The sequence below is a fragment of the Dermochelys coriacea genome, chromosome 9 (genome assembly GCF_009764565.3).
Source record: "Dermochelys coriacea isolate rDerCor1 chromosome 9, rDerCor1.pri.v4, whole genome shotgun sequence".
Lineage (NCBI taxonomy): Eukaryota > Metazoa > Chordata > Testudines > Dermochelyidae > Dermochelys > Dermochelys coriacea.
The window spans coordinates 45794945-45815229 of NC_050076.1; the positions used below are offsets into that span (position 1 = coordinate 45794945).

The 20285-nt window shown below is 45.4% G+C and overlaps 1 protein-coding gene and 1 long non-coding RNA gene across 5 annotated transcripts in view; one reads left to right on the forward strand and one right to left on the reverse strand.

The window, feature by feature from the left end:
• LOC122455743 overlaps window positions 1–762 on the reverse strand; it is a 29334-nt gene extending 28572 nt beyond the window's left edge. The window contains exon 1 of the long non-coding RNA XR_006274194.1: window positions 650–762. This is a non-coding gene — a long non-coding RNA (uncharacterized LOC122455743). The remainder of the gene's footprint in view (window positions 1–649) is intronic.
• The window catches only part of KLHL6 (kelch like family member 6), a 31696-nt gene extending 12364 nt beyond the window's left edge, over window positions 1–19332 (forward strand). For 2 of the 4 annotated variants that reach the window (XM_038417753.2, XM_038417752.2), the window contains exons 3-7: window positions 674–1123; window positions 4420–4657; window positions 10722–10924; window positions 14536–14749; window positions 17418–19332. In XM_038417753.2, coding sequence (XP_038273681.1) covers window positions 674–1123; window positions 4420–4657; window positions 10722–10924; window positions 14536–14749; window positions 17418–17719 — 1407 coding nt within the window. In that variant the 3' untranslated portion in view covers window positions 17720–19332. The remainder of the gene's footprint in view (window positions 1–673; window positions 1124–4419; window positions 4658–10721; window positions 10925–14535; window positions 14750–17417) is intronic. The other 2 variants (XM_038417754.2, XM_043492264.1) reach the window with 1 other exon arrangement.
• Window positions 19333–20285: the final 953 nt, after the last annotated feature.

Below are 20285 nucleotides of genomic sequence, written 5' to 3' on the forward strand. Positions count from 1 at the left end.
GTCTGTGCCGGGTTTAAATCATTAGCTGCTCACCAAGCATACTCACCAAGTAAATAAACAATGATAAGGGCAGAAAGGATGGTCTAATGGCTAGGGCCCTGGACTGGCACTCAGGAGACTCAGGTTTAATTCCTGGGTGAGCCAAGACTCCCTGTGTGACTTTGGGCAAGTCACTTAATTTACTCTGTGCCTCAGTTCCCCATCCACAATATAAATTGGGGTATATAACATAAATGTAGAGATAAATACTTCCCTACATCACAAAAGTGTTGTGGGAATAAACTCCACTCATGACTATTAGGTGCTCAAATTCTGTGGTGCTGAGGGCCATATACGCTACCTTTGATTATTCTCCTTAAAAGTCTCCTTTGTTATGATACTTACAAAAAAACTGGACATTGGTTAGGCTGTTGGTGCACTGCCTGAGACTGCTGCTTGTCCTACTGTATTGTCTCATTCTTTCTTGTGCTAATCAGTCTGTCTGTATCTGGATATTATCTAGTGTTTTATACTCGGAACGTAAGCTCTTTGAGGGCAAGGATCTCTCTTTGTTTTGTGTTTGTCCAGTGTCTATCACAAGGGGGGCCTGGCCCTTAACTGGGGCTCCCCCATGCTACCACAATACAAATATAAAATAACTGGACAGTACCTTACATGCCTCTTATGTCTATAGTTTCTGCGGATGGTGGATGCTTGTGCCAGTTTCCTCACCGAAGCCCTCCATCCGGAAAACTGTGTTGGGATTCTGAGGCTGGCCGACACTCATTCTCTCGAGAACCTGAAGCAGCAAGTCCAGAGCTACATTATCCAGAACTTCGCTCAAGTGTTGCACTGTGAGGAATTTCTGGAGATCCCTGGTGACGTTCTCTACAACACACTAAAGAGCGATGACCTCTATGTCACTGAAGAGGCACAGGTTTTTGAGACTGTTATGAACTGGGTTCGATACAAAGAGTCTGAACGGTTTCCTCTCCTACCCTATGTTCTTGAGAATGTCCGGCTACCCCTTCTGGACCCTTGGTATTTTGTAGAGACAGTTGAAGCTGATCAACTCATTAGACAGTGCCCTGATGTTTTCCCTCTGCTTCAAGAAGCAAGAATGTACCATCTGTCAGGCAATGAGGTAAGTAGCAAAAGAAAATACTTAGTAAATGGGGGATGGGGGGAACTGAACCAATTCTAATTAAGGAATATTTCAGATTGACAATCACAGAACTCAGTATGGATTTTGGAGGTGGAAAAAGATATTTACAAGATAGGTTCACAAATTAGTACTTCTGAAAAACAAGATAATCACGATCAGTTACCATGGAGATTTAACTGTGAAATTTGAGAGGTTTCCAGACAGCTTATTTTAACATAAAAGCATTTCAGAAAATGTTCATGAATCTCTGAAAGGAGAGAGAACCTCTCGCACACAATTCTATCCAGTACCAAACTAAGCTTAATCAATATTCCTTGATGTGTTTCCCTAGTAAAAAGCCAAATCAAAGGTATTACTTTGGACATTGCTTTCTTATTTAATATTGGTATCCCAATTGAAATAATCATCTATAACATCAAATATTGCTACGCATTCCAATGGATCACTTAGGGTAAACAATACCATACTTGCATAAACAGTTATCTATGTCTACTTTCCCTGCTAAAATATACTTTCTTTGTAGTTGTACTGTTGAGCCTAAAGGTTCAATTGCCAATAAAATTGTTATGGGTTTGATACAGCAGTTCCTGGGTGAAATGATCTGGTTTGGGTTATGCAGTAGGTCAGACGAGATGATAATAATGGTCCCCTCTGGCCTTAGAATGTAGGAGCTATTAAAATATAAGAGAGGAGGAACAGCCTGACTGGAGATACGTGTGAGCTAGGTTTGTTAAAGCATCCCCTGTGTTCTTGAGAATGACCGTCTGCCGATGCCTTCGCTCATATCCTCTATCCAGACGAAACCTCTTGAGTATGTTATTCTTCACATCCCCTCCTAAATAATTGTTGTGTGATGTTATGGATGTAGGCTGACACGTATGCTCCACCAAAGATGGCTTTGCTTAGTGTTGGGTGACGTGATTCCCTTTAGTAGCATGCTGTACTAGGCCTGTATACTTGGGATGGGGGCTGTATAAATCAAGTATGATTCTGGTAACTTTTTAAAAACCTGCTGCTGTACGTGTATGTATTGTATACCCTTCTGCTTATTACAGCGTGTAGCACATCTGCTCAAGCAGTGCTAGCTGTCTTTATAGTACAAAAGAAGCTCAAGTGCAGGGCCACTATTCAAATTTGCTCTGAAATGATCCTGGTTCCATGCACAGGGCCAGCTAGACAGAGGCATTCAAGAATTTCAGTGTGGGTGTGAGAAGATGCAGTGTCTACCTTTATTAGTTACCAGGAAACCTTTTAGGAAAGGAAAAACCAGCTCTGAAAAACACAGATTTGATCTCAGGGACAGAATCCTAAACAGAAGTCTGTATAGCCTATTCATTAGCACAGGATGTGACATACGCGTGTGCCTAACCTGCAATCCACAGTCCCATACCCTGTTCCAGCCATGATCCCATCTCAACCCAGGTGTAACAGGCAAAGGTGGAAAAGGAATTTTCTAACTGATCCCTCCCCAACTTGGAAAGTTACGCTTCAGTCCTATTTCCTGGCCCACAAAAGGGGGTCATCAGCTGTCAAAATTTCACAGCCGAGAATGAGAGAGACAGTGTGCCTGTGATTCCCCTCAGCCTGAGGAGTGTCAGGAGAGGGCAGCAGGCTGTCAGAGGTCTGTCACGGGTGCATAGATATTGGTGGAACCCTGTGTTTGGAGGGGAAGGGGCTAGATAGGCTCCCTAGCTAGGAGCCTGCATAGGGCATCGCAAAACACAGGCAGGACCTGACTATAAATGTGATTAGCAATTGAGGCCAGCCAGCAGGTGACCCAATGGCAGTGCCTTGTACTGCCTTGCTAGAGGTCTGGGTTCAGTCTTCAGTCCCAGTGCCTGGCTGTCTGAGCCAGCAGTCGATAGCACTGCTGTAGGGCCAGTGGGGTTGTGAAAAAAGAGAGTGGCACCCATCACTCAACAAGTATTTCCCTGGATGCTGAAGGGGCAGAATGTGTGTGCTCTTGAAAGTCCTGTCCAATACTGATGGCTTAAGATGAAGGACTGCGAGGCTGGCAGAGGGGTTAAAATAGGGATTATGAGGCATCCGCAGAGCTCTAACTCAGATGCTGAGACTTGCTGACAGTTTAGTAAATTATACTGAGCAACCACAGAAAGGAATTTTACATCTGCATGACCCTGCTTTTTAATTTAGATCATTTATGTCAATTTATAGAAACACACCGTAAATTAGTTTTAAAAGTCCAAGAAAAACATCGAGTGTTGTTTGACAGGGCAGAAATTTCAAATAAATGATAAATTCCTGTATGCTATAAAAAGCTTTCCTTGAAATTTCCACTGCATTCATTCCAATATGACTAATGGTGTATCTACTAGGAGCAAAGGAAGTCTTGCCACCTGCACTTCAGTGAGACGCAGCTTATCAATAACACCTCTGAACTTAGAATCGTGACTAACTCCCTTGTAAATATTCTCCTAGGAACAGCACAGAGCTTTGGCACTTTTATCATTGACACAGAAACAGTTTACTAGAACCAGTATCACTCTGCAACTGCGACACAGTTTAGATTTGTGCACTGGTTATAGAGAAGCAGAGTGGTTAGCGCTCTAGCCTAGGACTTGGGAGCCCTGGGTTCGATTCTCTGAACTGCAGCATACTTCCTGTCTGACCTTGGGCAAGTCATTTGGTCTCTCTGTGCCCCAGTTCTCCACCTGTAAAATAAGGATAATAGTACACCCCTACCTCACAGAAGTGTTGAGAGAACAGATCCATTAAAGACTGGGAGGTGCTCAGGTATCACAGCAATAGGGGCCATATAAATACCTAAGATAGGCACTGACTAATTTTTTCAGGAGGGTGCTCCACCCCTGCTTTGCCCTGATGTCCTGCCCCCACTCCACCCCAGGCCCCACCTTCTCTTCACCAATTCCTGATGCTGCTCTGTCCCCTCCCCTGAGGCCTCGCCCGCACTCCACCTCTTCCTGCCCTCTCCCCCCAAATCCTGTCAGTCCCTGAATAGCTGATAGGTGGGTTGCCAAACAACTGAGGCTGGTGGGTGCTGAGCACCAACTATTTTTTTTGCATGAGTGCTCCAGCTCCGGAGTCAGCACCTAAGGATAGAGAGCTGTGCTCCTGGGGCTGGCTAATAACGTGTGAGAGGAGACTCTTTTCAATGTACTATAGGCAAAATTTGGCCAAAGAACTGAACCAATGAGAGCTAAATTAGTGAGCTACTTACACCATAGGGTATAATGCTGTTTTTACCCACACATGTGACACATCCTGAGTATTCATTCTATATTGCTTGTGTCTAGATTATTTCAGAAAGAACAAAACCCCGGATGCATGAGTTCCAGTCCGAGGTGTTTATGATCATAGGTGGTTGCACAAAAGATGAAAAATTTGTTGCAGAAGTAACTTGCCTGGATCCTTTGAGGCGGAGCCGTTTGGAGGTGGCAAAATTACCAATCACAGAACAGGAAACGGAGAGTGAGAATAAAAAATGGGTGGAGTTTGCATGTATTACGCTAAAAAATGAAGTCTACATATCAGGTAAGGAGCAAGATAATGCCAATGAAACTAAGAGAAGAGAACACAGGAGTCTCATAAACAAGGGAGGGGAAATAGGTACAGCTTTTATGAAAGGTTTCAGAGTAGCAACCGTGTTAGTCTGTATTTGCAAAAAGAAAAGGAGTACTTGTGGCACCTTAGAGACTAACAAATTTATTTGAGCATAAGCTTTCGTGAGCTACAGCTCACTTCATCGGATGCATGCGATGAAATGAGCTGTAGCTCACGAAAGCTTATGCTCAAATAAATTTGTTCGTCTCTAAGGTGCCACAAGTACTCCTTAGCTTTTATGAAGACCAGCAGCTCTCAACCTGTCCAGACGACTGTACTCCTTTCAGGAGGCTGATTTGTCTTGTGTACCCCAAATTTCACCTCACTTAAAATATTATTTGCTTACAAAATCAGATATACAAATACAAAAGTGTTACAGCCACACTGTTACTGAAAAATGGCTGACTTTCTCATTTTTACCATATTGGTATAAAATACATCAATTGGAATATAAACGTACTTACATTTCAGTGTATAATATATAGAGCAGTATAAACAAATAATTATCTGTATAAAATTTTAGTTTTTACTGCCTTCACTAGTGCTTTTTATGTAGTCTGTTGTAAAACTAGGCAAATATCGAGATGAGTTAACGTAGCCCCTGGAGTTAACATACCCCCAGGCGTACATGTGCCCTTGGTTGAGAACCATGGATGTAGAACATATACTATGCTTTGTAAATTGACATAAACAGCTAGTGTTAGAGCATTTCAGCCATTGCCTTTGAAAGGGGCTCCTCACATACATTGCCATGGTTGAGGGACAGGCTACTGAGAAGCACTGGGTTGAGTAGCGGCAGTGCTGAGCCTCTTAGAATATTAACATGGGTTCAGTTTTCAAACAAATGCAAAACTATATTTGACTGGATTGGTGTGCATGCCCAGTGTTGGCACACCAAAGTGTCAGGAATGATAGTTACAGAAAGGCCCCTTACAGCTGCATATGCCGCATACAATCAACAGTAGCTACCACAAAGCTTTGCTGGAAGACCCCCCAATAGGAGTTCTGTACGAATAAGCAACAGTTGATAGTTTGCAAACAGTAATGGTAATTGTGTTGCTTGAGATTGAAAATCCTATTTTCAGGAGCACTTCAATAGTGCAGAAGGTGGGACTCTAAAAAACAATCATTTACTGAAAGTGAAGTTAATTACCATTACCACCGTGAGGCCCAAGAGTCCTTGTACAAGGTAGCAGTGTGAATGTGTGATTGTGTGATCACAGTTTGAACGGATTCAGAAGAGAAATTTAACTTCTATAAATACCTGCTCCATACTAACCCCTATGAAGACAAGGAAGACTCTGGCTTGCTTAGGGGATTGGCAATGGACTACAGAACCTTGTATTTCAAACTCACAAGTTCAAAGGCAGGTCAGATTGGTAGTGACTCATTACCAGCTGATAGCTGTTTTGATGACCTATTGGAAATGAATTTGGTGATCTCATTCCATTTCCTAGGGGAAAGGTCCCACTGGCTCAAAGCCACCCTCACAACGGCCACATCCTCGTTGCCAGTCCAAATGGAGAGGTTATAGAGTGAATGGAGGCTACAGGTTTCCACAATGTGAGATGAAGGGTGGGGCTGTGTGGGAAAGTTGAGCAGCCAATGCCAATACTATCCTGGTGCTGTGGGTAGGAGACATCATTCTGCAGAGTTCTCAATCAGGCAGGTTTCCCGAACACAACCTTTACTTCCAAAATGAGTGAAGTAGAATGGGGGGAGAGAGTGGGGGAGGGTTGGGGTGTCAAATGGGAACATTCTGCCTAGAAGATGATGCTGGTCTAAAATATCTCCCATTGCAGTCTGCATTTAGGACTACCTGGATTTTAACAAGCTCGCTCCAACTAAGGGCTTGCTACACTTGCAGATGTAGAGTGCTGGGAGTTAAACCAGCCTTCGGAGACCGCAGCAGGGAAAATGCTGCCGTGTGTTTACACTGTCAGCTGCAAGTGCACTGGCGTGGCCACATTAGCAGCTCTTGCAACACAACAAAGAGCAGTGCATTGTGGTAGCTATCCCAGTGTGCAAGTGGCTGCAGCATGCTTTTCAAATGGGGGGGTGTGGAGTGTGACAGGGAGTGTGTTGTGTATATGTGGGAGGAGAGACAGTATGTTTTGGGGGGCAGAGAGTGTGTCAGCATCCTGCCTTGTAAGTTCAGACAGCAGCAGACCCTCCCTCTCCCCGCCTTTCTCTCTCACACACACTCACAGCAGCAGCATTCCACAGTAATGGTTTGCTTTGTCCTGGAGCAGATAAGCATGCCGGCTGTCAGAAACGGAGCTTTGAAAGGGGAATCCGCATGCCTGCAGCCGAGTTCAAAACAATGACCGGAGTGGCCACTTGACTTCAGGAGATTATGGGATGTTTCCAGAAGCCAGTCACAGCACAGTAATGCAACATGCCATCCATACTGACACCTGGGCATTTCAGCCAGGGCGCAGCAAGCTTTATGCTTCTTGTGGAGGTGGATTACCAGGAGCACTCCAGCTGCAGAGTCCAGGCGCTCAAAGTGCCTTGCCAGTGTGGACACTTCAGAAGTTAGGGTGCCCAGGGCTGCTTTAATGCGCTCTAACTTGTAAGTGTAGCCAAGCCCTTAGTCTTTATTAAATCTCCTTGTTCTGAGGCCAGGATTCATTCTCCTTCACTCCGCATTAGTTTAAGGAAAGGAAGTTCTCTTTTCATCCTACCATTACATTCTGCTCTTTATTTCTTCAGAGCTTCTCCCTTTGTTCAGTAGTCCTTAGCGGGGGCATCAAAGCCAACATTCCAACTGTGAATGTTTAACAAACACATCCCCCCAGTTCTTTGCACCTGTTGCACTCAGAGAGCTCATTACTGGCTGCCTTTAATCTCTCAATATGTCCCCTTAGCCCCAGGCCTTTTGCCTCCCATCATCTCTGGCTTCTTCTCCCATTCTTTCTATTCCCTAAACTGCTCTTGCTCTAGACATGCCTATAGATGCCCTGCTATGAAAGAACTGCTTACTTTGATCAGACTGACACTCTAACTAGCATACCTCCTCCTCTTCATCTACTTACTTCCTTGACCTCTTCACCTCCTTGGTCCCCTCCAATCTGCTTTTCACCCTTTCTACTCCAACCAAGCTGTACTTGTCAAGGTTATTAATTGTTTCCTCCTAGCTAAATCAAAGGGGGGCACTTATCTATGCTTATTCTTCCTGATCAGCCTGTTGTCTCTGACACTGTTTATCACTTTCTACTTCTCTATTTTCTTCCTTCTCTTGGCTTCTGTGACTTGGTTCTTTTCTACTTTGCTATCCACTCCTTCAGTATCTCTGCATCCTCATCCCTCTACCTGCTGGTTTCCCTCAGGGCACTGTTGGAGATCTCAGTCTCCTCATTTACTGCAGTTACTGCTCTTAGTGAAGAGAGAATATCAATGCACCATTTCCCATAAAGTTTAGGACAAAGCATTTAAATACCTACAGTTCTCTCAAAAATCTCCCCCATGATGTAGACAGAATTCAAATGCATGGTTTAGTTCAGATTCCTGTCAGGGCTGTTTTCTAATGCAGGAGAGAACAAACTGTAATGTAAATGGGAAGGTTGCGCAATGTGTGGTTGGAACACCTGCTGTCTCTAAACACTACTACTGCAGATAAGAATTCTGGCATTCCGCATTCATACACTTCACTTGAGCGCAAATAAAACAACATAGATATATGAAAAATTCATAGACACAAAGGCATTACCAACGAATCTTTCTAGCATGCTAATTATCTCCTATTCAATCTGTTATTTGGCCCAGAGATTAGTTCCATCAGTTTGCAGTGATCTGGCTGTGGTACAGCATACAAATGAGTGCAGACAATTCTGTAATGGAATATGAATCCTCCTTGCAATATAGTCACTGGTGAAGTGATTGCATAGCTGGACTGTAGGTTATGCAGTGAAGCTTCTCAGACTGTGCAATGGGTTTCACACTCAACTAGTTCTGTTCGTATTCCGGTTATGAATAAAAATGACACGGAAATTAACGTACTGGTGAAAATGCTGCAAGGCTTTTTGAATGAGTGAGACTCATTTGCAAACCTACTCTGGGGATTAAACTATTGGGCCTGATTCTGATCTCCTGATGTAAATAAGGAGCAATTTCACCAAAAGCATTCTACGCCTAATACTACTGAAGCCAGGGCTCTGAGACCTCCCCTCTTGCCAGGTTTCAGAGCCCAGGCTATGTCTACGGTCCTATTTGTAGTCCTGAAGTGCAAGTCCGAGTTACTTGACATGAGCTCTGAGGCTTGCTGCTGCGAGTTTTGGTTTTTTTTTGCAGCATAGCCAGCCCCAGAGTCAGATGAAGAGAAGTGAGATCACAGCCAGGCCCCTTCATGTTCAAGAAACAATGGACCCAATGCTGAATTTTTCACTCTGGAAAAACTCCCTGGAAGACTTCAGTGAGAGAATTTCATGGGACAGGAATACAGGATCAGGCCCCCTGTTTGTACTTTGGAAGTCAGTGGACCAGCTGGGTAGATCATCCCTATGTAATAGCAGCTCCACCAGTGCAAATCTGATTTACCTTTCCCCAGCAGGACCTTCCTGGCCCAGGAGGATTCTCAAGTGGCTGACTATGTGATGCAGAGCCTTAATTTTTTAATTGATATCGTGTTTGTTTATTCACCAATTCTTAAAAAAAACAAGGCTGAGAGGGGATATGATTGTTCTCTATAAATACATTAAGGGGTAAATAGCAGGGAAGGTGAAGAGTTATTTAAGTCAAAGGAAAGTGTTGGCACAAGAGCAAATGGGTATAAACTTGCCATCAACAAATTCAGGGTAAAAATTAGAGGAAGTTTTCTAACCGTCAGGGGGTGAGATTCTAGAATACCCTCCAAGTGGGAGCTGTAGGGGTAAACAACTTAATTAGTTTTAAGAGAGCTGGACACATTTATGAATGCAATTGTATGGCTGAGTTGCTTGAGATGGTGATGGTGGTGGTGCGGGGGGACTCGCTTCTGGTTTATGTCTTATGTTCCTAAGCTCATGCTTCAGGGTTTCAGCCGGCCCCTTGAAAGCGGTCAGGAAAGGCTTCCCCTCTTCCCATTTATTATGCTTTCTTTGTTTTCCTCAAATCTCCTTCCTCGGAAGCATCAGTGATGGCCATGGCTGGAGATGGGACATAGGACGGTGAAGGCCAGGTGTCTGAGCTGGTACTGACCATTCTCTCTCTCAGGTGCTTGGCTGGATGGTTCTTGATCACATGCTCAGGGTCTAACTGATTGCTATATTTAGGGTGGGGAAGGGACTTTCCTCCAGATCAGATTGGCAGTGACGTTGTGGGTTTTTTGCCTTCCTCTGCAATGTGTGGGTGTGGGCCACTTGCCAGGATTATTTGGCTATGGTTTATTTAATACATTTCCTGCCACTGAGGGGGCCTCAGCACTGGTGCACATTGGTACCTATTCTCTGACTATGGCATAAAATAGTCTAGTCTCTTGTGGGTCTTAGTTGAGTTGCTGGATTTAGTGTGCGGGTGCTAGGGGTGGGGAGGTCTTGGTGGCCTACAATATACAGGAGATCAGACTAGATAATCTGGTGGTCCCTTCTGGCTTTAAACTCTATGTTAACCTTCTACAATCAGCAACAAGTCTCATTCCTGAGCTTCTTCTGCACTACATTACAAGCCATCGGCCACTGACTGTATATTAAAGTTACAAATGCGAAAGAAAAGGTGGTAGGACAGCTGAAACATGAATAGTGATTCAAGTCTGGGAAAGAGATGACTTGTAAAATAACCCCCAGGAATTTCTCTGCCCTCTCCAAAGTATAGTCATGCAAATTTAACTAGAGGAACTTTAAGCTTGCAAGTTGTCTTCCTTTAAAGCAAGTACTATTCTGCTGGAGATGTGCTTCCAGAGCAAATGCCATGAACCAATGGTTTTTGTTTCTTGTATGACAAATAGAACATACTAGAAGTTCTGAGCAAACACAGGTCATGCCAATTATGTCACTTACATGTATTGTGCACCTTGCAGGTGGGAAAGAAACACAACATGATGTCTGGAAATACAATTCCTCCATCAACAAATGGATCCAAATTGAATATTTAAACATCGGGCGATGGAGGCACAAAATGGCTGTGCTGGGTGGCAAAGTGTACGTGGTTGGAGGTTTTGATGGCATGCAGAGAATCAACAGCGTAGAAACATATGATCCTTTCCATAACTGCTGGTCAGAGGTAAAATACAGTCACACTTTTCTGTTTCATGCAACACTAATGAAACAAATTGAAATCATGGAGTTTTATTAGGTATTTATTGTACCTCAAAATAAATGAGCTAAATTCTACTATATACCTCCCCCCTCCCCAATCCAGTAGTTGTGCATTCAAGTTGGAAATGCTGACTTCAAGGGAAGGAGGATCAAAGAAAGAATCAGTTCTGCCATCCTGACTTCTGCTGAACAGTTTCTTGTTCTACAACCATTTCCTTGAAGCCAATGGGATTACTCACAGAATAAAATAATACTCAGCAGGCATCAAGGTGGCAGAATTAGCCCTAAATCTGTGGAAGACACCAAGCAGGTGTAAAGGAAACTACTAATCGGTTAGCTCTAGAAGGGTATATGCAGATCAGCATTGCATGCATTTCAACACAAGTGTAAAACAGGCTTGGGAATTAGAAATAATTTCAGAGGATAAACATTATATGGGTCAACTAAGGAGATATCGGAACAAGGAGGAATTGCTGGTAGTGGTGAAACGCAGACCCAGGAAATCATTAGCAGGAAGGTGCATTACAGCTGCACTATGCAGTGTAAGTTTGGGAGAGAGACCAGAAGCTGCAAGGTATTTGGTCGTTTTTATGTATGACTTGCCGGGGACCTCAGTATTTGACTACGTGGAAAATTACTAGTGCTTAGCATTTTTATTATGCTTTCATCTGAGAATCTCAAAGCACTTTACAAATGTAAAGGACCTGATTGTGTTAAAGCCATGGCTTGTGCTGGAGAGAGGAAAGGAGCATATTGCATTGTAGAGGGAGCCACCTGGAAGAATTCTGGCCGACTCATTTAGAACTCCTCTTGGGCTTCTGAGGGAGCACACGTTGTAGCCACAGCTCTGCCACCCTTTCAACAGATGCTGGATATGCATCCCCTACAGCAGCCCAAATCTGCTGAGTGGGCACCAAGCCCTCTTTTGAGTCAGGGTCAGGGTCTTTGCTCTTCTATGGGCTTGTGCCTGACCCTTGCAGAGAGATGCAAAGGTGGAGGAAGACTCCTTGCACTCTCCTCTACTGCCTGCCCCCCATTTTTGCACCCACACAGGATGGACAGCATGGAGTTTTGGTTAAACACTGAGATGGTGGTAAGAGTCCAAAGAGACAAGGAAGGCCAGCGGGTTCAGCTGAATAGAAAGGGAGTCAGATCTGTGGCTACTTAGGAAAGCAAATATGGATAATGGGACAGGACTAAAGTTTTCAAGATGATAAAGATGAGGGTGGACGTAACCCAGGGTAAAGCCAAAGCACTCAGAAGACAAAAGGAAAAGAAGCAGAAGATAAAGCAAATTTGTGGTGGGCCTTTCAATGCAGAACATGTGCAGCGCAAGCGGCTCTGATCAAGTCCAAGCTGAAGCAGAGGAGCTGTGGGACGAGAGACGGGACGCTTTCAAGAGGTCCCCTTAGATAGAGTGACCACTTCACTTATGTAAATGTACACTGCCCCATAAGTAGTGGTTGCAACTGATTGTGGGCAGTTGGTAGGGTGGGGTTGTATCTTAGGCCTGTATCTCAAAGGCCCACAACAGATGATAAACTTCCTTGAAAAAGAAACTGCTATAAGTGTCAAATCCCTTGACGCTCAGAAATGGTCACTTGTTCTACTTTTCTCCTTTTGTGCTACTCCTTAAGGGATGAAAGAAAAATGTTTTCTATTTAAGGAAATCTGTGAGTGCTCAGGTTTTGCTGTTCATACCATTAGTATATTTGAGGAGATGAATTAACAGGCCCAGTAAATCACACAAATTGGGAACTGGCCAGTTGTGTAACCTGGCTCTTCTGCACAGCGAAAACACAGCAATCAGGTTATTTCATGTGGTAGCTGGCCTCCTGAAACCTGCTGATACTCCACTGAAGGTCAAAGAGAGCTGAGGGTAAGACTGGGCTAATGGCTTGAAGACCACAGACTAAACTGAACTCAGCATGACAAATTCAAACTTGATGAAGTACTTTGCACCACAGTACCCTGCATCCATAGGCAGTGGGTATTATACGCTGGGGGAGGCTGTGCCTCCCCAAACAGCCAGGCATGGTCCCACCCACACTTCGCCCCCAGACTCCCTTCCATGGCTCCCACATGCAGTGGCCCTGGCTTGGGCTGTGCAGCCTGGAGGGGCCAGGGCCGTGCCGCCCGCCCTCCCGGCGATCGGCAGGTGCTAGCCTGAGGCAGGGGCTGGCAGCCGTGGCAGGGGGCTGTGGGCAGAAGGGGCAGGGCTGGGGGATAGCCTCCCCCAGCTGGCAGTTCACGTGCTCCCATGCCTGCATTGCATCATCATCCCAGTCTGACATGGCTCCAGAGGAGCTCTGCTCTCCAGAAATATGCTGCTTTCCCATGCAGCTAAGCTCTTCTCCCACCACCCACTTTCCATTCCCAGGGCATGGGGCAAGTACGACACTGCACTGAGGATGACGATGGAGGATGCAACAGTTTCAACCTCTGAAAACAATTACCTTACACATACTGCACCAGCTTAATAGTCCCTCCAGCTAGGGTCCCAGTGGAGTTCACTCATTTTCTAACAGGTTTAAAAGGAAATTGTTTACTAACGTCAGTTTAAAACAAGAGCACAATAATCCATGCAGACAGCTACAGTATTTCTGTTCAAGAGAGCGGAGGAAATTCTCCTGCCATTGCACATGGTACAGTATGTAACTGGAGATGCACCTATAAGGCAAGTTTTACAAACTGCACCTCTCCGAGTCAGCCTGGGCCACAGCTCCCCAGGGGGAGGACAGGTGATGTGTCCACTATTGCCCTGTCTCAGGGGTTCCCCTTTCAGAGAGTGCATCTACATGGGGAGCTGGATGCTGATACATCCCAGGAAATAAATTGGGCTGAGGGTGGGTCCAGCCGCTACAGTAAGGATACGCCAGATCAGTGCATCTCCAGCTGCTTAGCCATGCTCCTCTGCTCCCTCAACACCACAATGGGGCAGCATGTCCACGCACCATTGCAATGCAATCCCAAATGCTGAAGTTGAACGTTATCAACTTTGGCACCCTAACTTTTCATATCTGAACGAAGTGTACCCTTTTCAAAAGGGACACCATCAAGGTTGACGGGCCTAAAATCAGACCTCTCTCTTTTGTGTTAGGTTTTAGGCAAAGCATGTGCTCATCAGGACATCTCACCCATTCTGTTTGCTCCCTCTCCATTCCTGCTAACATGCAAGGTCTTGGCACCGCAATTCCGCTCCCCAGGGTGATATTGTTTTAAATAGTAGCTTCTTGATACACTGGGAAGGAATGGAATGTTTCAGACCCATTCAGGACCCCAGCCAGAGCTACTGGCCCAAAACTCAGACTTCCAGGGAGTGCCCTAGTTGGAGCTCCTTATTGCCCCTCTTCTCTCTGACAGCAGTACAGACACGCAGCTCAGTGGTGTGAGTTCCTCTCAGGACGAATGCATGGCAGCTTCTAGGAATACCAATGCATGGTGGGCTCCAAGAGAATACAGAGCAATGCATGACTATCTACATTCAAAAGAAAAGAAATCACCAATCTATAGGACATGAAATCCAAATGACTATTCAATGGGTTGTTAATTATTTGTTTTTTAATGGTGACACAGGCAGCTCCCCTCATGGTCAATGTGAGCTCATTTGCTGCAGCCAGCTACAAGAAGAAGCTTTATGTGATTGGCGGAGGACCCAATGGAAAACTAGCTACAGACAAAACACAGTGTTATGACCCAGCTACGAACAACTGGAGCTTGAAATCACCCATGCCAGTTGAAGCAAAATGCATCAATGCTGTGAGTTTCTGTGACCACATCTATGTTGTGGGTAGGTAAAGCAGTGATGTTCTTTCTTCTCTAGACTGAGTTCAGCTTATTTTTGACTAATTCCTGGAACCTACAGAGAAGCATAAGCAAATGATCATTACCCTGTGCTCTTCTTTAAGATTCTAGATGAGGGATGGGAACCCAGAACACTCAGACACTGTTACTCCTATTCTAGTCTACAGTTCAATATAGATGCAGACAGTTGGTTATAGGAAATGTATTGCACAGGAAGTGCATATTGGGCTATGAATTTTGCTATGGACTTCAGTGGAATCAGAGCCAGGAGGACCCAATGCTCCAGCTTCCATCACAAGATTACATTCATGGTTGATTACATTAATTAGCAGATTTGCAATGTAAATTGAAAGAGGATCAGCTAAACTGTATATCATCCTTAAATGTCAGTGGGAACACTCCAAACTCAAATTGCAACTTCACTAGCAGCCAAAGACTTCAGTATGCAGACATCTGGGCATATCTATGGGAAGATGGGTTACTGCAGAGCACTGACCAGTCTCCTGTGCCAGCAGTGCCACTGCAGGAGATGAGGAAGCGCTGCTGCATCTAGCTCATTACAGAGATTGCCCCCTTCTGGGCAAAGTCGGTAGAGGATGGGGGAGCTGTCAGTGGAACACAGGGAAGCAGGAGGGTAGGAAAGGGGGATACTTAAAAAAATAATCACAGGTTTCAGAGTAGCAGCCGTGTTAGTCTGTATTCTCAAAAAGAAAAGGAGTACTTGTGGCACCTTAGAGACTAACAAATTTATTAGAGCATAAGCTTTCGTGAGCTACAGCTCACTTCATCGGATGCATCCGATGAAGTGAGCTGTAGCTCACGAAAGCTTATGCTCTAATAAATTTGTTAGTCTCTAAGGTGCCACAAGTACTCCTTTTCTTTTTTTTTTAAAAAAATAATGTGACTGCTTTTCTCGGCAGTCTCCAGCTACCTCTTCTAGCATGGGTACGCAGGGCAGAGTGCTACTGAAGCAGGGTTAGGCTGATTTTGTCACAACCAAAATCATGTTGTCATACAATAGAACTGTTTATAAATACCTCTCTCACCCCTTTCCCTACATGAAGGGTTCAGGACATTGCAGGACAATAAAACTCAGACTACACATCTACCACTTCTAAATAGACCAGTTCTGGAGAAAGCGCACCATCCCTGAAAACAGCAAGGCAGGACCCCCAGTGCCTTTTAAATGGAATGGTACCATTGTCTTGAGAGGAAATATGGCTCCAGGGCAAGGGCTGGAAAACTTTTTGGCCTGAGGGCCGCATCAGGTTTCTGAAATTGTATGGAAGGCTGGTTAGGGCAGGCTCTGCCTCCCCAAACAGCCAGCCGTGGCCCGGCCCCCACCCCCTCTCGACCCCCCTGCTTCTCGCCCCCTGACAGCCCCCCCCCGGGGACCCTTGACCTATCCACACCCCCTGCTCTTGGTTCCCTGACCACCCCCAGAACCCCTGTCCCAGACTACCCCCCTCTGCCCCATCCAACCCCCCCTTCCTGACTGTCCCCCAGGACCCCTTCCTCATCCAATCACCTCTTCTCCCTGACAGCCCCCAGACCCCCCACCCCTAACTGCCCCCCACTGCCCCATTCAACCCCCCCTCCTTCCTGACTGCCCCTCTGGGACCCCTGCCCCCCATTCAACCCCCCTGTTCCCCACCCTCTCATTGCCCTGACCCCTATCCACACCCCCAGCCTCTGATCACCCCCCAAACTCCCCTGCCCTCTATCCAAACCCCCCCACTTACTGCGCTGCCTGGAGCACCGGTAGCTGGCGGCGTGGCTGCACCAGGACAGACAGCCGCGCCGGCGTGCAGTACAGAGCAGCGGGTCAGGCCAGGCTCTGCAGCCCCGCCGCCCAGAGCATTGCGCCAGTGGTGCAGTGAGCTGAGGCTGCAGGGGAGGGGAGAACAGCAGGGGAGGGGCCGGGGGCGAGCCTCCCGGGCCAGGAGCTCAGGGGCCGGGCAGGACAGTCCTGCAGGCCGGATGTGGCCCGCAGGCTGTAGTTTGCCCACCTCTGCTCCAGGGCCTGCCTTGGATACTTGGAGATTAGTTGTCAGAATCCTTTCAAAAAGGGGTTGAAAAATGAGAAAGAGTTCAGAAAAGAGCTAGAGGAACGATTAGAGGTCTCGAAAACCTGCCTTACATTGACAGTCTACAGCAGCTCAATCTGTTTAGTTTCTTCGAGAGAAGATTAAGAGGTGACTTGATCATGGTCTATCAAATACCTATATGAAGGAAGAGATTTCTGATACTACACAAGTCGTTAATTTAGCAGAAAAAGGTGTAACAAGATCCAGTGGTTGGAAGCTGAAGTTAGAGAAATTCTGACTAGAAATAAGACAAAAAAAAAATTACAAGGTGGGTAATTAAGCATTAGTACAACTTTCCTAGGGACATGGTAGATTCTCTCACTGGCCTGTGTTATGCAGAAGACCAGACTGGATGATCACAATGGTCCCATAAAATTGATGGAGCTATGAAAAATAAGTAGCCCTTGTAGGTCTTTCAGAGCAGTCTTGTTTTGCCCTGTAATCTTGTTTTGACTTTACCTTGGGGGTAAAGTGTTCTCATAAGTGTCCGTGATGGAACCCTGTTGAAATGTCTTATGTGGATAGGAACTAATGGCAGGAGCAAACCAATTTCTGTTTCTATTGCAGGTGGAGCAATGAAAGCACTGTACTCGTACAGCCCCCTTCAGGACACATGGTGCCTAGTGACTCAGTTCACTCATGAGAGAGCAAGTTGCGGGATTTCCCCTTGCAACAACAAGTTGTTCATCACAGGAGGCAGGGATGAGAAGAACGAAGTCATTGCCACAGTGCTGTGCTGGGACCCCGAGATCCAGAAGTTAACGGAGGAGTGCGTCCTACCTCGTGGGGTGTCCCATCATGGCAGCGTCACCCTGAGGAAGTCCTACACACACATCCGCAGGATAGTGCCTGGAGCAGTTTCTGTCTGACTTTGGGAGAGAAAAGAGAACCACAGATGATATCCAAATACCTCAGTTCCCCTAAGGAGACAATGGCTGAATAGACTGCATTGAAAAAATAATTTTAAATGCAAAGAGTGTGGGGTGGAACCACTGCTACTAGGGTCCTTTCAGGAAATAGCTGTATATGTGCTTGGCCTCCTTGAAATCAGGAGGAAATCTCATTTCCTCTGTACACGACATGCCTTAAATTATCTTAATTCCTTCCCCACCCAAAAAATGATGGGATAATCTGGAGTTTACTCTTAATGTATAGAACCTCCAGTCATACAAGGAAACATGATCGGTAGGTGTATGTCTGCCTTTTATCCTACTGCAAGTAGGATAGTCATGCCAAATTTCAGCCCACCTCTGTGCTGATGTTGCTATATTATTTATTACTATTAGCCTCAGACTACTGGATTTGCAGCATCACGCAAAGAAAAGGAGAAGTTGTGTATGGAATGGAAGAGTTGCATCACTAGCAAAACTCATGTGGCTTCCTTGTAAGTTACACTTCTTTTTGACAGATGGCATGTTACACGCAGCCAAAGAATGTCATTTTAGAAAAAGATATCCTTTCATTTCACATCACCAAAAAAATCCAACCCAGCTGACATCCCTGACTGACAATCCCAGCTGAGATACCAAAGACAGAATAAACAGAGACTAATTCTCTCACCCCTCCATATGGACAAATTCTAATTTTATTCCATTGTAAGTTTATTGTAACTATTTTCCAACAATGTATTTCGCCTCTGGATTTGTTTACTCTTCTAGCTAAAAAAAAATCCCTAAAAAATTAGAAAGTACATAAAAAACAGGCCACAAACAACCCAGAATGGCAACTAATAAACCTAGCAAGGATAACAGTAACAACAATGATCCCGTCAGGTAGAAGGGCACAAGACGGGACAGATGTTCTTACCCGGTGGTATGGACTGCGTTTAAAGAGTGCGAGATACCATTTGATCTCCCCCCACCAGTGTTTAAAGACAGATTTGATCAGATTCAATCTAAAATCCTTGTTTCTGTTCAGTGATTGCTACAGCTGAATTCACTACTAAGCTGGTCTAGGGGGTTGAATCTTAGACCTGGTGCAGGGAGAGTTGTGATAAAAGACAATACAGAGGGTGTGGCAGATGAAGCAGCAGTGAGTTTCTCCACTCTTCACTAAGAGCTGAAATCACTAAGAACTGGGCTCAGCAGCAGAACCTCAGAGTATAGCATGGCTGCTAGAGGCAGAAACTGCAGAGATGACAGTGACAGCGGTGGGCATTGACAGAGGCATTGCTCGCCTCCTGCTTTCAGGGGTGGGTGCTGAACCCCCATGATGGCACTCCTGAATTCTGGGACTTCACTGATCTCAGACAACCCCCTGAGATTGGGATGCAGTGAAGGGAAAGGGGAGTGGCATGTTAAGGGGATGTTCCTCTGTCAGACTTTCACACTGCAAAGTGGGAAACTGAGACAAAAGACAATTGCCCAAGCTACTGTGGGGCAGGTGTTTACTTATTGTTTGCATACTTTTGAATCATTGTCGGGATGTTTTCCCAAATTGATGCTGTGTTCCCTCTCCTTTTAATAAAAGTTTTCTTTTGTTATACACAGACTCATTGCTTGTGAGTAGGGAAACATTGCCTCTTCAAGGTGCCCAGGGATGGTGCTTAGTTTTCCCAGATTTCTGGCTGGGGGCTCAAGACAGTACTATGTTGGAAGGTTAAGAGAAACTCCTAGATACTGAAGCTGGCCCTTGCTGTCCCCGACCCCACCTGGCATTGGATTGTATCTGTAATTCACTCACTCCCTCAACAGAGTCTAGATTTGTTAAACTTCAAGACTTACCTTACTAGGCCCATCATTTTACCAAGGGCACTGAATGCTGAATTCAACAGGAGGTTGGTTGTTTTTCGTGGGCTATTTCTTTTGATCTAGAGGTTACTGGCCAGGCAGGCTGGCTGTGTTTAATTCTGTTTGGGGGCATTATCCCAGTTTTTCTATTTAAATTGGCTGCATGGCATCAAGAGTTGCAGGCCCCAAAGGACAGTATGTTTTAGGGATGGAGCACTGCATGGGGAGGAAGCAAGATTATATACTCAGATAAAAAGCTATGTTAATATCCTTGAATGCAAAACAATTCCCCCTTGTCTTTGTTTACCTTCCGCTCTGTAGTCCTTTCTTGCAAAAACTCCCCCATCTTTCTCCTGAGTGTTATGTTTCTTTTCCTTGCCCAAATGTCCTTGTCTTCCCACACCCTGCCTCCCACGTTCCACTAGTGCTGTTTGCTCATAGCACCACCTAAGCAGGAAGAGAAAGAAATGCACCAGCTGGGCTTAGTGCAAAGTTTCCTCTCTCCTTGCAGGTTGCAGAGCAGGGCGAATAGAAGGGGTAGGCACTGGGACTTAGCTGGAGAGACATTCAGAGGGGGCAGGACACTGATGGCAGGGACAGTGGCATTGTTCCCTTTCCCAACTGGCTGGAAGCTAGGGGACAGGAACCATCTCCTCAACTCTGGACTTCCCCTGTGATTGCACTCATAGGTATGACTTTAACTTCT